Here is a 16841-nt window from a genome sequence, read left to right as displayed (position 1 = left end):
AGCATCTCCAAAATTTTAGAACTCAAAGGTTGCAAACGCAAAGCCAAAAAGAAAAAAAAAATGTTATCCACTTCATTACCCTTTTGGGAAATTTCTCATTTTTTTTTATTATTTCATTTCTAAACTGAGTTAACAAACATAATGTACTCAAAACACCAAATACTCCTAGCCTTAAAGCCATTACGGGAATAAGCAACGTGTGGAAGACGGTTGATATAGCTACCTATCCACCTCTCCTTACCATTGCAGAGTTGTAGTACATTTGCTGAAAGAGATGAAAAATACCCGAGTGCAGAGCATTGCGAGTAGTCCGTACTTGTAACCGATGCAATTGTACGCCTTTAGAAGACGTATGTTACGTGTGGGAAATACTAGGTTACTGTAGTGAAGTAGCTTTTGCAGGTAAGAGCTAGATAATGCTTGACGCTATTCAAAAGCTTTTGAACTTTTGCGTCTGTTAATTTTCTTCGTATTCGACGTTCTAGACTTCATGTAATCTGTTATAGAATGTTTTCTCAAACCATTGTTTATCTTCTTATGAGGGGGGGGGCGATACCCCAACTTTTGAAAAAAAGTAGTGTGTGGGTAGCGATTAATTTTCTTACCCAAATAGGAAAGGTTTGCTTTTTTCTGTACCAAGAGCCTTCGTCTCCAATTTTAGAGTATACTCTAATTAGTTATGTTTCCACAAAAGTGGCATTTTTGAAATGTTTCATAACCAAATTAACTTAGACCCCTTACTCACCATGAGCTGTGACATACATTTTGACTAAACTTTAGAAGTTTATTTCCAGATCGGTTGGGTCAGATATTATTAATTCTGAGAAGTAAATATTCGGCTCTGACGAAGGCCCATGTAGTTGAATTCTTATCACTCTTTCCTTGGTAAAAAAATAGACTTTATTCTTCTGGGTTAGTTCACTGTCAACGTTTTCAGTCTAGGAAGAAGGAACCAATTACGGACTGTTTGGGTGTAATAGTCCTCCTAATGCTGAAATTCAATGTAAGCACGTGACAAGTCATATCAATATATTGAATTTCCTTGGAATGATAATAATCACGACCTCATATCCGCCTTTAATCTTGTTCTATAGTCGTATCATTCATATCAGTTTTGAACTAAGAGTGAAACAATATAAAACAAGAGTAAAAAGCTAGTTGTGGTAGGAAAGTGATCACATGCTTCAAAGGCATTAGCGAAGACTGAGATGGGTGTGTGTTTTAATCACGTGCCAGAGTGATAGAATAGCTATTTTTACACATATCGAATTTAGCAGGTAAGCTCAGTTATTATAAATGACGACGACTATATATGTAAGTGTTTATGTAATAGCTATTGGTAGTTGAATAGTCTTCCGATGCTTGAAATGTATCTAGAAATTGGCCTAAAAGTTTTGCAAATAATTTGACAGTTGTTGCAGCTGCTAAAGTAACAATGGAGTATTCCTTCAAAGCTATCTTCTTCAAACGTAGAGTGCCATTTATAATAGGCCAAGCAATAACTCTCATCCCGCTTACTAACCTTATAGATTTCAACTTTTTAAATTTGATTCAATGCTCTCTCAGTATGCTTCAAAAATCATTGCCTTTGCTCAATTATATTTGAGACACAAAGCGGTGAATAAAGTTTTCGATTTCTTTAGGATGAGAGGTCTCTAATATTAAACAAAAAAGAGTAGTCATTATTGCTTATAGCATGGGAGAATGTGAATTTTAGTATTAATAGAACCAACTATAAAGTCTACTGGTAAATTGACATTTACAAGGAGGGTATGGTAGTCCTTAAATGGTTCTTTTCTTCTTTCTGCATAGTTTTGGTGGACTGGTGATCGTTACGGTGCTTAAAGTGGTTCCTGGAACTGAGCTAACAGTAACTTCAGTAGTTGCAATAGTACTTAAAGTTGAGCTGGGAACTGAGTTAACAGCTTCTTTATTAGCTTCAGTGCTTACAGTAGGAACCGAGTAAACAGGATCTTCAGAAGTAACGGTGCTTAAAGCTGTTTTAAAGATTGAAGTGAGGTCTGCACTTCCTGTGGAAATAGTTGGTGCTGGACCACCAGTTGGTTTAGTCACAATCGATGATGTGGTTGGTGAATTTTTGCACACACCAAGTGCAGCACTCAAGGTCTTGATAACTATTTTCTGAATTGTTTCAACATTCAATAACAATCTAAGAATTGGCGGAAGCAAACCAGATTGGACTAGAGCCTCACCTAATTGCTCGAGTGTAATGGCTCCTGATGAGAATAATTGTGAAACCAAGTCTGCACCAAAGGTATAAAAGTCATCATCAATGATCAAAGCTTCAACAACTTGGTTAGCCAACCCAGAGTTCTTTAATGACTCCATCAATGAGGTAAGGATATCTTCTGTGTCTCTAGCATAAACTGGTATTTCTCTCTTACTGACAGCCGCAGAAACAGCCTCTGGGCTGACACCTGCTTCAACACTAACAACATTAGGCAAGCCCAGGATTAACTCACCAACCATTTTGAAAATCTGAGAATAAAAGGCACAATCATTGATAAGATCCTCGATAATACTGACCGCCAACCCTGAGTCGTTCAATGATTTCATCAATGTGCCCAAGTCAATCCAACCATTCTTAATAGCAGTAACAACAACCAGTTTAGTAACATCCGATAATAACGGACCAGTAATGAAGTAATGGATGACACCGGGAGCTAAGTTTGTATCCTTTATAATAGTCAAAAATTGAGTAACAATTTGGGATTCTCTTTTAGAGATCTCTTCTGAAATCAATAAAGACCTTTTGGTATTGTAATGTTCTAAATTGAAAATTGCATTGTTGGTGACTTCAAATTCCCTTGGTGTTAATTCCAATTGGTGCGGAATAATTGAGGTAGCAACGGTTGAAACAACAGCTGTAAAGAATAATGTGACTGAGGCAAAGTTAAGCTTCATTGCGTATAGATTTGTTAAATTATGGAAAGATTGTTCAACTAAACTTGTTGGGTTTAAAAAGAATGAAGGTTTTGCTTGCCAAATTTCGGCGGGATCTCATCCCAATTTATAACATCGAAAGTACCCCTTTTTGAAACGAGTTTGAGCTCTCAACTGTATTAAGCCTTTTACATTCTTGAGCAAAAGTTCATTGTTAACCCAGCTGAGTAATTTCGTCGCTATATATTTGTGAAGATTCATGGCGAGTTCCTACTTATATATATCACTGTGCATTACGTTTGCCCAAACTAGTAACTAAGTATGGTCACTTGCATTTTTGTTTTGAAGGTTTTTCCAATTTCGGTCTCACGCACGTTATGTCTATAAGATCCCATTTTTGAAATAACTGTAATACTCCCAATGTGGTTGCAAAAATTTGAAACAAACAAAAAATGTGAACACAAAATGCATAAAATATAATCACGTCATTTCTTGTTGAGACAGTTGCCTTTAATGGAGCGACTGATGCCCACAATCCTTGAAGTTCAGTTCCCCTATGACAATGTTTTGCTAGATGGTACTTGGAAAAGTTCTAAAAGTGATTATTTACGAAATTGCGCTTGCTATTTTGATTGTTTTGCAACATCCTTCAAAGAACAATGAGGATCTTAGATTTGCAATAACTCTCAAGATTGCGTCTTTACGAAAAGTAAAAACCAAATTTGATTGGCTTGGATAAACTTGGAATCGGAGTATAAAGTTGGTTGTGGTTACGGAAGGAGAGGGTGATCAGGCTACAAAGAGACATACGGCATTCGTTGAATATGGAGTACAGCAATTTTGTTTCTTTTGCCCAAACAAGGAAGTCTATTTCTGCACAGCTAAAATTTGTCTAATTTTGATGCTTCAATTTGAATACACTTCTGCAAAGATCGTAGAAATGTTTCCCAGCTACATTCGTACCAGTACTGGTACTAGATTGGTTTCTGGAATATGACGTGAGTTAAAGGAGTTTACTTTTGAATAGGAAGACCATATTTCTCTTGTTAGTACTTTTGCAAAAGAAAATCCAGTAGTAATTTGCCCCCCCCATGTATTATAGATAGCTTATTTCCTAATTACCCGAGATTGAGGGCAGTTCCTCGCAGGTTTCTTGCATGTTTCCTCTTTTGGAAGTAGAGTTATGTACTTTCCCGAAAAGGAGAGCAGCTTAGTATGGGCGCGGTAGAGTTCATTCTTTCAAAAGAAAGCGGACTTCAAAGAGGCACTTTTCCGCAGCATGAAATTGCACACGACCTGAAGGATGATTTCGCTTTGTGCACATTTTTGTAGCTATTCTATGAAATAGGTTCACTTGAAAAAGGTCAAGTACTAAAAAGTATAGATCAAATAAGTAACGGTATCTACTTTCTATGAATAGGGGGATTTGATTATACTTTGTTTTGATTTTTCACTTCTTTGTCGCGCAAAAATCTTGTGTAATAAAATAAACGAAACCAAGAAATTGAGATAAAGTTTCCCTTCACTTGCATATTGACACTTTTCGATCCTCAAATGCTTTTATAATAACATATGATAAAGTATAATTCCATAAGCATCTCTGAAAGCATATTCCGGTTTTCAATCTTTTCTTCTGGTATCGATTCAAAACTTGGTCAAGAGAAGTAGTTTAGTCAGTGCCGAGGAACCCTCTATTTTCTTTTACACGCACAATCTCGATGTAATACACTACTGATTTATCAAAGATGAACAATAATTTTGTTCGAAATCCCTCTAGTTCCGTGAATAAAGTAGGTGTTGAAGCGACTGCGTGTGCTGCAATTTCATTGCCTCCATAAGAATCTACCATCCCTCACAGATCTTCATCAAAATTCGTCCTTATTTGTTATTGTTCTTTTTTTCTTCCACACACAACAGACTTATCGAACATTCTTATAATTGCTCTACATACAATAACAAAATCTGACTTTCCATTAGTCGTGCAAGCGCTCTTATTTAGCACCAATCCATTCAATTGACTTTGCTAAGTGCCTTTACCCACACAGAGCTTTTTTTTTTTGGTGTGAAAAGTTTTAGATTACAAATTTTTCGGGAGAGATCTAGAAAAGCCATCAAATAGCCGAAAAACACAAAAAGGAAAATCCTTCTTCTCAAACTTTTAGTTCCAATTCGTCCAAATTTACTCAAGCTTAAGATAACGAAAGATATCTATCAATCAACCTTCTCATCCATCAGAATAGGCCAATCAACTAGTGCTTATATACTACTTAAACGACGGTGATCAACGGACTTAGTCACACAATGGCAAGTTTGTATGGAATTTTTTTTATCCTTGCTGTGGCCTACGCTGCACTTTTGTACTTGGTGAATTTAGTACCACATGTGTCAATCAGATACGTTGGATTCCTTTCATTGAGAGGGGTGACAATAAAGGTCAGAACAACTACAGTTTATATTGGAAAAATTGCTCTTCAAATAAATGCATTTGGACCAAGAGATGAATCCTTGAAATGGATATCGCTCATGTTAGCGGATGTTGATATCACTTGTTTGAAGGATAAACAGACAAAGCCACCGAAGCAACCAGAAACGTCAAAGAAGAAAGATACGCCATTTCACGACAAATCTATCAAGAACAAACTTCAATTTCATGTACCAACTTTTATCTACAACTATCTTTTGCGAACTGAGCTTATCAATAAGATCAATTTCCTTATAGTCAGATCATCCATTTACCACGAAAGTACCCACGAGCACTTTTGTGCATCCTTGGAGTTTACAAGATTGGAGGCAAAGATTTCCAAGTGTCACAATCTCAGGGTCACAGCTACGTTATTCAATGGATTGATATTTGAAAATGAAAACAAGGACAATAAACTTGACCTATTTAGAAATGTTGAGTTTTTCGTAAACTGTGTGGTTATAACCGCCTGCGATATGAACCGAGCAAATAGAATCAAGGTCAATTTCGAGGAATTCAGAACATCGTTATCAATAGGAAGATTAAATATTCCTATGGAATATATATCCACCAAGAAACAAAAGCAATCAAAGCCTGAAGTAAACCAGCCAGTAACTCCTATTGAAGATGATTCACCTAAACAGGTAGCAAATGTGATACAATACAAACAGTTGTTGAAAGATATATTGTCCTTGTACTCCTTGACGGAAATTCGACTCGAAGATTTTACCTTGTCCTACAAATCTGTGTCCATCAATCTTTCAAACTTTGTTTTCTCATTGGAAAAAATTGTGAGACCTGCGGCTACTTCAACATTGAAGCTACAAATTTATGTAACCTCCTTCAAATTTTACCACTTAGACACAAAATGTATTGAGTTGCCGTCCGGTACCGTAATTTATGAGGTTTGCCCCATGGCAACTTTAAGGGTTTCGCAGGCATTACTTAATCACGAGCAGAACTCAAACGAACACATAAATTTTGATTTTTCCATCATGCTATCAAACCCCGTTTTTGATGTTTACTACGACCAGGAAGATATTTTATTTGGTTTGCTTAGAGATAAAATGATGCGTAAACGAATGAACAAGATGAGGACTGCTGCAGGAGTGCATCATAAGGAGGAAGCAATGAAGAAATTAAAGCTAGCCTCAAAAATGTTGCGGAATGTATCGACCAAAATTGTTATAGTTGACACTGTGATTAATGTACACTTGCCCAAAATTGGCCAGACTAGGGAAGATGTCTTTAATCGTCATTCCAATTCAAACACCAAGGTCTCATTTTCTGTCACTGACTTGACTCACAAAATTTTTACCAGAACACAAACAAAGAAATTGAAAGACGGCACAAACACAGACAAACGTACTATTAACTCATTTCTCAAGATCAAAAATCTCAAAGGGGAAGCGGAAGGAAATTTGTCTCAATTTACTAAGGTTAACTTGCTACTAAGTTATGATTTAGATCGTTTGAAACTTGCTGCTAGATTGTCAAGTAAAGCGATCAATTTCAGATCAGTTAACGACATCTTTTTCTACTTGGTGAGACAGTTCCGAAATCGTCAACGGATTTATTTCAACAAAAAATTTGATGAGTGGATGAAATCTTTCGAGAAGAACAGCGCTCCAAATCAGCCAAACAATGCAGAACGTTTGTCGTATGGGGACTTCAACAATCCTATCGGTGAAAATGAAGAGGGTGAGCTCATCAAAATTTTCGAAGTGTTACCACCATACGTATCTTCAGTCAGACTCGATTTGTCATCATTGGTGTTTGAAATCAAGAGCAAAGAGGAGTTACCAAGTCAAAAAATCTATGATTACAGGATCGGGCAAGATATCGATTTGAAAGATTACCGACGTGGTATCTCACTTCGAGTGTCCGATCTTTCCGCAATTTATAAACGCTCACATGAACAATTCCAATTATCAATGGGGTTGGTCCAAGCAGCTACACTCAGTGAGTACGCCCAAGAATATCTAATTTCTACCAACAAAGTCGACGATGCACAAATGAGTAATTCGGATTTGGATGATCTCTCGACCCTAAACTCCTTTGATTCTATTCCCGCCGACACGACGAATGCATACAACACAGATGGATTAGGTAATACTGATTCCTACGGAGTAAAGAATGTTCTCACAGTACAAAACATCCATATCGCTAATGACACATCCAAGTCAGAGGACAGAGACCGCAACAGACTTACTTTGACAATACCAGAAGTTGACGGGCATATCGACACTTTTTTCTTATGGTGTATCTTTTATGCAAAGACCTTGCTTCAACGATTTGCCCCAACCGTTGAATCAAATTGTACGAGGGAACAAATGAAACAGATTACAGGTCCAAAGAAAAAGGTCAAGCTCGATGTGATGTTGGAGTCAGTCACCATTTCCATAAGGCTTCCTCACAATGTCGATGTGCTTATTGAATTTGACCGCTCAAGGTTTCCAAATGTCTTTGTTTTGAAGAATGCTGATATCAAAAACATTAGAATGTATGTTATTCATCCTAGTACAAAGTTATGGGCAAGAGTAGTGGTGATAAAAGAGGCCAATTTCAGCATTGATGTGTCGAAAACGTTACACGAGGCCGCCTTTGAATTGCATACAAAGTCCATTTTATTCAATGTTCCTAATCGATTTGCCATTTACACTGTCATCGATAACTCTATTTCCTTTGTCAAGGCAATAAAACAATTGCTGCATAATTTCAAGTACTTTAACTACGGCGTTGATAAGTTTGAGCGTGTATACCCAGCAGCAAAAGATGCGTTGGTATTTCCTCATATTAGGATCAAAACGGCATCATTAGGTCTTGCACTTGAAAATGATCCATTTGAAAATGAATTGGCCATGATCTTTGAATTAGGATTAATTGAACAAAGAGTTAGATGGAGAAAATTGCAAGCTTTTGAAGCAAAAAGTGAGGAGATTAGAGCTAATGCACAGCCAGATATAGAGGACCAAATTGAGTTATCTGATTTACCCAATACTTCATTGGGTGAGCGAAAAGGGCTGTTTAGAAAAGGTAAAACTTCCACTAAACAAAAGATGCAAAGCCCATTGCGGAATGAGGCAACATATGGTGACGAATCTTCCAGGAACGGAGGGACAGCAAGTAATGAGAGTGGAAGAAGCAAGCTTCGAGGAACATTTTTAAAGATGAAGCGCAATCACTCACATCGTAAAACTGTAAACGGTGATACCACAGATGCCGACGTGGAGGATGAGAACCAACCAAAATTGACTAAAACTCAAGCTGAGGAGGAAATCAGACAAGCAAGGGAGAGATTGAATCACAACTTCTCGCTTTCATGGATGAGAAAGTTCAAATCTTTCAAAGATGTTCGTAACAAAGTCTGGAAGGAAAGGAGAGAAGAGCTATGGGGCCAGGACGACCCAACAGATGTAATGAAGTCAAAGTATGACATTGTGGAGTACGCTGATGGTCCTACTTTATCAACTGCATTGTTTCTTGATGTTGACTTGACGTTGGATAAATTCAGAGGTGGAGATATCGATGAATTTTTGTACGCATATGCGAAAAAGCAACCGAAACAAAAATATTCCATCTTGGTTCCGTTGTACGCTGAATTAACCGCAAAAAATTTCCATATGTTTTTGAAAGATTATCCGTTACCGTTGGCATCATTCCCGACAAATAGCAATCCGCAATCTCCAACAGTTCATATCAAAACGAATTTAGTCGTGAATGAGCATTTGTATCAAAGAAAGGAAGAGCTTCGTTATATATATGTGCCATTCTCCTCGGCTGTATTCGATAACGGCTTATCGGACAACTTTTACTCCGTTTACATTCCAAGAACATTGACAACAGTTAAAGTAGCTGCCGACTTTCAGTGCGATTTGAATTCCGATCGTGCTTGTATTGTAGGATGGTCCAAATCATACCAACCTGCCTTGAGCACTATGGGTCAAGCTTTTGAAAACTTCTCCAAACCCGCAATCGATGACAGTCCCATTGGAGTGTGGGATAAAATTCCGCTAATCATGCATGGAAAATACAAATTCAATATTGCAAATGAGCTCTGCTTGCACATGAAGAGCGGTAGATCACCATATAAGCTAGTCGGGTTAAATTCTGGATTCGTTTTCAACTGGAAAAATAATGTCGATCTTACCATTGACGGAACCATTGATCCCAAGAGATTGGTTGTGATTACAAGTGATGACTTTATCTTTGCGGTTCCTAATTATTCAGTAAAGGAAAAGCATACATGGAGCTTATACTACGATGGTCGTGAAGACTTGGCACCAAGCAGCGATCCAGAAGGTAAGAAGTATCACAAAAAAGTCATACGACTTAGCTCAAATGATCGTGTTGAATGGTGCTTAGGAATGATGTTTGAAAGAAATAAACATTTCTCAAATCAACTTTCAGACCAAGAGGAAAGGACATCGGAGTTTTTGCCACATTATAAGGTTCAGATCACGAACCCCGCTAATGAGTATCATCCTGACTCTTATGATGGTTATAGAGCAGACTATGTCCATATGGCACTATCTGTTATCTCCAAATCGCACAATGGCCAAGCATTCAATGCAGCATTTTTAACACCTTTGGCATTTCATCATTTCTTTTACTGGTGGGATACAGTTGCTCACTACTCGCCCACTCCTGTCAGACTGGGAAAATTGTTTACCAATGGAGAATTAAAACCAAAGCTCAAATTGAGTCCTCATTTGTTTACTGTGAAATATCAAATGATCTTTAATCCGGTGACAATTTCGCATTTATATATCCATTCGAGTAACGAATTGCATGGAAAAAAGAATAGAGTTGCGTTCACAGGATTAAAGGGTAAATTTGATGTTTGTGAGATTGATTTGCATCAGAGAAAGGAGTTATTGACATATGTCAATCAAAAGTTGAACAAAAGAACTCAAGTTAAGCATTTGAAAATGAACCAAGCGGAGATAAACGTCGAAAAAGCCGATGTAAGAGTTTTGAATGCTTTGTTCCCAGATCAATCCGTAAGCGGAAAATTATTGTCGTATTTGACTGGCGACAATTCTTCAGATAACCTGAGTAGCCATCATCATCGCCCCATGCGTTCTTCCAAGTTTTCCAAATGGATCGAAAGTGTCGAGGTGCCAGACGGAGACTTATCATGGGTCGACCCTGAGGACTTTATTGAGCTAGAGATGAATGTGCTTTTGTCGGCATATCCAAAGATAAAGATCTTCCCATTTTTTGCTACTCCGAAGCTTAGCTACTTCAGAGAATTCACTTTGCGTGAGGACGGACCTTATCCTTTTGGGAATGAAAAGATACACAATTGTTTAATGGACACAGAAAAACCCAGTGGTGTGCAATCTCGCATCTTATCAGAACGTGTAGAAACCCTCAAGAATGAGCTATCGAGGAAACAACAACAATTTAGCCGTATGAAGTCTCATGCTCAATCTAGGGATGAATACACTATGCGGGATGTAGAGACAGACATCCAATTGTTGCAGGATAAGATTGATGTCATCAATAAGGCTCATAGAAACTTTACCGAGGAAGATTTGAAAATGACCAACAACTTTGACGATCCAGAAAATCTTACCGCATTGCTGAAACAACAATCAGGCTTGTCTGCGTACTCCAGTCATAAAGATAAAGACGATCTTCTCGAAGCTGCCAACTTTGTGGCAATTGCCGAATTCCACAATAGGTTCATTGTGCACAATTTGGAAATGAAATGGGATGATGATATCAAAATTTACTTTGAGAATTATTTAGAGAGAATTGGTGATCGAAGAGACCATGTTTACTACATGACAAGAATGGCAATAGATCTTGTTCAAAATGTTATAAGTGAAGCAGAAAAGGTTGATACTGATGACTTGAATTTCACTGATCGTACTTTTACTAATTTTAAGGGTGGAATCGAGGCCATTGAAGGATTTGCCGAAGCGTTGGACGTTTTGCAAAACCCAGATGTGGAGGAAGCGGAGCATAAATATTTGATCAAGTTGATCCACCCACAAATTCAAATGGTTAGTAAAAAAGCACCTGATTCATGTGTCATTGTCACATCAAGAGACTTGGATATCAAGGTCGTTGATATAAACCAGAAGGATTTGGTCAATGTTTTGACCGATAGTTCGGAAGTGACTGCAAAAGTTGAGTCTAGAATTGGAGTTTTATTTAGAGAAGAGCAAATCTTTGTGGTGATTAAGGATGATGTTGCCCATTTAGGACCAAAATCAAAGTTTGCCAAAGGAGGTTATATGAATTCAACTTCCAATTGGCCTCCATGGTTTGAATGCGAAGTGTGTTATAGAGGAGCTTGGGCTCAAGAATTTCTTGTTGCTGAAAGGAATACAGTTGCGCTTGTTTACAAATCGCCTAATAATTTGTTTCTCAATGCCAAAAACTTGCAACGTCATAATGAGGTTGTTGTATTCATCAACAAGTACGTGGTGAGTGCTACATCGTCACAGTTTTCTAGCATTTTTTACGTTGTTACTGAGTTATTACTTTCAGGAGAAAATAAGGGCAGTCTTCAATCGAAATTATCAAAGATTGTTTCGCTTACCGAAGCATCTGACTTTAAAGGGTTGGATATGAAAGTAAAGGAATTACAAACTACAATTAGGGAGTTCAATGATATAGTTCTAACCTTCCATCAAAGAGGAGCAGCTTTGAATGAGTCTGAGCAAAAGTACTTGCAGATTTTGGAGTTGGAGATGGAGAAGCTGAAGTTGGAGTTGATAATGATTATGAAGCTTTTGGGCACAAGAAATAAATCAAAATCGAAGGAAACCACCAAGTTTTGGCACATATTAACAGACCAAGTTATTTGGCATTTCCTTACTGATGATAGACAGCCCTTCATCGACATTGCATGCACTGGGATAGTATTCTCGCGAGTTGAATCCATTGATGGGGCTAATCACAATGATTTTGAGATCAAAATGATGCAAGGGTTCAACCTTCAGGAGAATAGCCAGTTCCCAATTTTGTTGTCACCATTGATTCCAAAAGGGGAAACAAAGTTCACCGACGATGGAAAGCCAATGGTGAAAATGACTTGGGATTTGCTGGCGTTGGTAGGAGGTATACCCATCATCAAACATGCAAAGTTGGACGTTCTCCCTTTGCGATTTGAACTAGATTACCCAACCGCCAAAATGCTTCAGTCTTACTTATTTCCAAAAGATGATGACATGGATTCTGATGATAGTGAAGATTCAGATGACTCCAGTTTATACTCTTCATCTGATGAAACCTATGAAGATCCAGGGTCAGAACAGTCTTCGTTAATGACAAATGAATCGTCCCGTTCGAGAAATCCTTGGAGGAAGTTACTATCAAGACGTAAACCACTAGCCCCAAAGGTCAGAACAGAAAGAAATGTTGATATTCCTTCAAGCGGTACATCTAGCCCATCGACTTCAACGCAAGGCTCACATGAATCTCACTTGTTTGGTTCTCAAGGCTCATCCTTTACTCGTCGTCAAGAAAAATCAGGTACTAAGGTTACAAAACTGACTAGAGGTAAAAATAGTCAATACACTGCTAACAATGAGGTATTGGATGATGAGATCGAGACGTTGATTGCAAGATCATTGAAATACAAGTCCATCATCGATATTGAAATTTCAAATTTTGATTTAATGGTCAGTTTCCTGGGTCCGAAAAGTTTGCATTTATTAAACGTGAACCAGTTGGTGTTATCTATACCCACTTTACAGTATCAATATAAGATTTGGTCAGGCGAGGATTTTACAAATAGGTTGAAAAAGGATATTATAAAGATTATTTTGCAGCATACTGGTAAGATATTGAGTAACAAGTTCCAATACAAAAAGAAGACCGCGAGTTCCAAACCCTTGAAACAGATTTCGAATTATGAAGGGTTCTTGACATTGGAGGATTTACAAGATCAGGGTGAGGGAGCAAGTGGGGATAGTCACGGAATACATCTCACACCAGAAGTCTCAAGAGTTCATCATAATAACCATCTCCGAAGCAACCATCACGTTGTTAGACATGGAGCTGCAAATGATGAAACATACAAAGCGTACTTGGGTGATGAACAGGATATAGAGAGGGTTACTACTTATGCCAATGATGATAAAGTTGAGGGTGACGTAGATGCTCCTTGAGTTATTGTCGATGACGATGATGTTGTTGTATATAAACTGGTGTATTATTTTTTAAAGCGTGCTTATTGGTGTCTCTTCTTTTGGTTTGTTTATTACGTAATGCCGGAATCTCCTTCTTTTTCTTTTCAATTTTGTGTATCGGTTGTTTTTCTTCCTCAGAACGTTTTATAAGGAATTACAAAAGACAATAAAGAAAGAATGTCGCATTTAATTCAAAAGGAGTTGGTATATATATATATTATTGGCGGTAAATATTCTCAACCAATTGAAACGCATTTGACGATAGAGGGAAGCTCAGACAGAAGACGCCAATCTCTGTTATCGAGCTATATTTGATATCCAGATAATATTATTGACAATTCGATAATCTCGACATTTTAAGTTTAGGCTGATCGACTGACGACAATATGGCTTTTTTTGGAGTTTTGAAAGATAAAGCTATTAGCACCTTCAATGAGGTGATCTTAGATAAAAAGGTTGGAGGGGATGGGTTGACCAAAGAGCAGAAGTTTTGTCAAAAGTTTCAGCTTCCAGAAGAGGAGAGAATAGTTCAAGAATCCAACGTTGTGATCCTCTACAATTCAGATCATTCAGAACCTAATAATAACAAGTTTAAGGGACCACACAGATACAACAGTTTCGAAGACGATGAGCATGAAATTCATTTCCAGGGTAGATTGTATCTCACTCAACATTTTTTAATCTTTAGAGATAGTCACGATTACCGAGATTGTTCTTTCACATTGCAACTATCGACAATCAAGAAAGTGGAAAGAGAAACGGCTTCGTTTGATTACAATTTTGTATTGTCGTTGACTACTGTTAGCAAATTGCACATCAAGTTATACTTTAGTGGTGGTATCAGATCCGATAACGAAAGATTTGCTCAATGTTTGTCAATGACCTTGAAAAAGAATCAATCAAATATTAAGAAATTGAAGCCATTTATACAAACTTGTTATTCTGAATACCTTTTATCAAAAAACAAGGTGTCACATGAGGTTTTTGAACATACACCTCCGGGTGGGTTGGGCTTAGTATTTAAATTTCCTGGTAATGTTAAAGAGTCTAAGGACAAGGTCAAGTTGAAACTATGGTTTGATCTTTTCAAGGAAAACGGACGAAATCTTTCTTTGATTAAAACACCAATGTTTTATAAGTTGATTAGAGTCGGTTTACCAAATAGATTGAGGGGAGAAATTTGGGAATTGTGTTGTGGATCGATGTATTTGCGATTAGACCATCAAAACGAATATGAGAAGTTGTTACTCGATAACAAAGATAAGATGTCACTTGCCATTGAAGAAATTCAAAAGGACTTGAATAGATCTCTTCCAGAATATGCTGCCTACCAGAGTCCCGAGGGTATTGAGAGTTTGAGGAAAGTTTTGACTGCTTTTTCATGGAAAAATCCAGAAGTTGGTTATTGTCAAGCAATGAATATTGTTGTTGCAGCTTTGTTGATATACATGTCGGAAGAGCAAGCTTTCTGGACGTTAAATGTTTTGTGTGATAGAATCGTACCTGGGTACTACTCCAAGACGATGTATGGTACTTTGCTCGACCAGAGAGTCTTTGAGTCTTTGGTTCAAACCACAATGCCAATACTTTGGGATCACATTTGTAAGAATGACATTCAATTATCAGTGGTTTCGTTGCCATGGTTTTTGTCGTTGTATTTGTCATCCATGCCTTTGGTGTTTGCATTTAGAATATTAGACATTTTTTTCATGCAAGGACCCAAAACGTTGTTTCAAGTGGCGTTGGCCATTTTAAAGATCAATGGTGAGGAGTTGTTGAAGACCGAAGACGATGGTACATTCATCTCCATAATTAAGGAGTACTTTCTTAGTTTGGATAGTTCTGCACACCCAAACTCACCACAATTAAAGTACAGGAATATTACGAAGTTCCAAGATTTGCTTTTGGTGTCATTTAAAGAGTTTTCCAACATTGATGACGAAACAATCCAACTGCACAGGGAAAAACATAGAGATACGATTTATCAAAACATTTCCACTTTTGTTAAGCGTACGGAAATTAGACATTTACCAAAAACGCCAAATATTACACAGAGTACTCTTGACATACTCTACGATAGGTTCTATTCACAGGTTGAGGTTTCAAATATTACTAAAGGATCCGGGTCAAGTACAATCGATTTCAAATCATTCGTGAAGTTCTTGTCTGAGGTTTGTGATTGGGTACATTTTGATGAAAATGAGGTTGAAACAATTTCCCATGACCATTTCTTGCGAAGATTATTCCAAAATTGGGATTCTGAAAATCAAAATGTTTTATCATTTGCTGACTTGTTGGTTGGGCTAAACTCATTAGTTGAATCGGATCTTATGACGGCAATGTCTAATTTTTTCAAACTTTATGATGTCAAGCATAATAATAAAATTGATCGAGAAGGAATTTTACGAATTTCAGAAGACCTTTTGTACATCACATCGCCTTGGAAAGAAGGGTATTTGTTGGACGAAATTACCCGCACTGCGGTTGAAAATGAGGTTGCTGAGGCAGTATTGAAAAAGCAAATGGAATCCGAGAAAGGTGCTGGAAGCGAGGAGAAGGAGAAGAATCATGACCAAAACGGAGCAATCGACTTGCCAGCTCATATTGAAGTGAACAAGGAAAAGCTTGCAGCAGAACAAACTGAAAGATACTTACAAGCCGCAAGCACATTCATCAATCGTGCCTTTGAATACGCCCAACCTGAAGAGGAGGAGCTACTTATAAAAGATCTTGCCATAGATGAAAAGCTTAAACACAATGTTGCATTGGACCCTACACACCCAGTCTATCTCAATTTGGCCACATTTCGAATGGTGATTTTGGCGGATGAGACTTATGAATTGCTTTTTAGCTCGACTTTTAGGGATTCCATTCACTTGGACAGACCATTGGATTTGAAGTTTGATCCAATGAGGAATATTAGAGATATGTTTGATGGTCTATTGGCAGATGGAAAGAAAGTTGCCAATAAGGTAAGATTGAGAATGGACTCAAGGGCATCACAACAAAGCCAAGAAGGATCAAGTTCGTCATCCCTCAGGTCTAACAGGACTAGGACATCTACACTCGCTACTTCTCGTGATGAAGAAGAGGAGGAAAGAGATGATGATTTTGGTGTGATATCGATTGATGAAAAGGACAAAGACATGCTTTTAGCTACTGAAGCACAATCGTTGGGTGACGATGTACAAAAGCGACCCGATATCAAAAAACAATTGAAGAAATTCCACGACACGGATAAGGATTCTGGAGTGAAGCTTGCTGATGCATCTTCGACCGAAAATGGTAAAGAGAACTTGATAGAGTTTGAAACTTGAAATTAACCA

At 37.7% G+C, this 16841-nt stretch overlaps 3 protein-coding genes across 3 annotated transcripts; 2 read left to right on the top strand and 1 right to left on the bottom strand. All coding sequences in view use genetic code 12, as the record gives it.

The window, feature by feature from the left end:
- Positions 1-1782: 1782 nt before the first annotated feature.
- Positions 1783-2925, bottom strand: CORT_0B00630 (hypothetical protein; the record flags this gene model as incomplete). The annotated part of the gene is made up of 1 exon (XM_003867174.1): positions 1783-2925. One exon carries the CDS (start codon positions 2923-2925, stop codon positions 1783-1785), a length of 1143 nt encoding a protein of 380 aa, XP_003867222.1.
- A 2280-nt stretch (positions 2926-5205) lies between these two features.
- CORT_0B00620 (hypothetical protein) lies at positions 5206-13494 on the top strand (the record flags this gene model as incomplete). The annotated part of the gene is made up of 1 exon (XM_003867173.1): positions 5206-13494. One exon carries the CDS (start codon positions 5206-5208, stop codon positions 13492-13494), a length of 8289 nt encoding a protein of 2762 aa, XP_003867221.1.
- A 407-nt stretch (positions 13495-13901) lies between these two features.
- On the top strand, positions 13902-16832 carry CORT_0B00610 (Gyp2 protein; the record flags this gene model as incomplete). Its single annotated transcript, XM_003867172.1, has 1 exon — positions 13902-16832. One exon carries the CDS (start codon positions 13902-13904, stop codon positions 16830-16832), a length of 2931 nt encoding a protein of 976 aa, XP_003867220.1.
- Between the last annotated feature and the right edge of the window lie 9 nt (positions 16833-16841).

The sequence above is a fragment of the Candida orthopsilosis genome (genome assembly GCF_000315875.1).
Source record: "Candida orthopsilosis Co 90-125, chromosome 2 draft sequence".
NCBI lineage: Eukaryota > Fungi > Ascomycota > Pichiomycetes > Serinales > Debaryomycetaceae > Lodderomyces > Lodderomyces orthopsilosis.
Note: the sequence above shows the minus strand (reverse complement) of the source record. Positions and strands in the feature narration are given on the sequence as shown.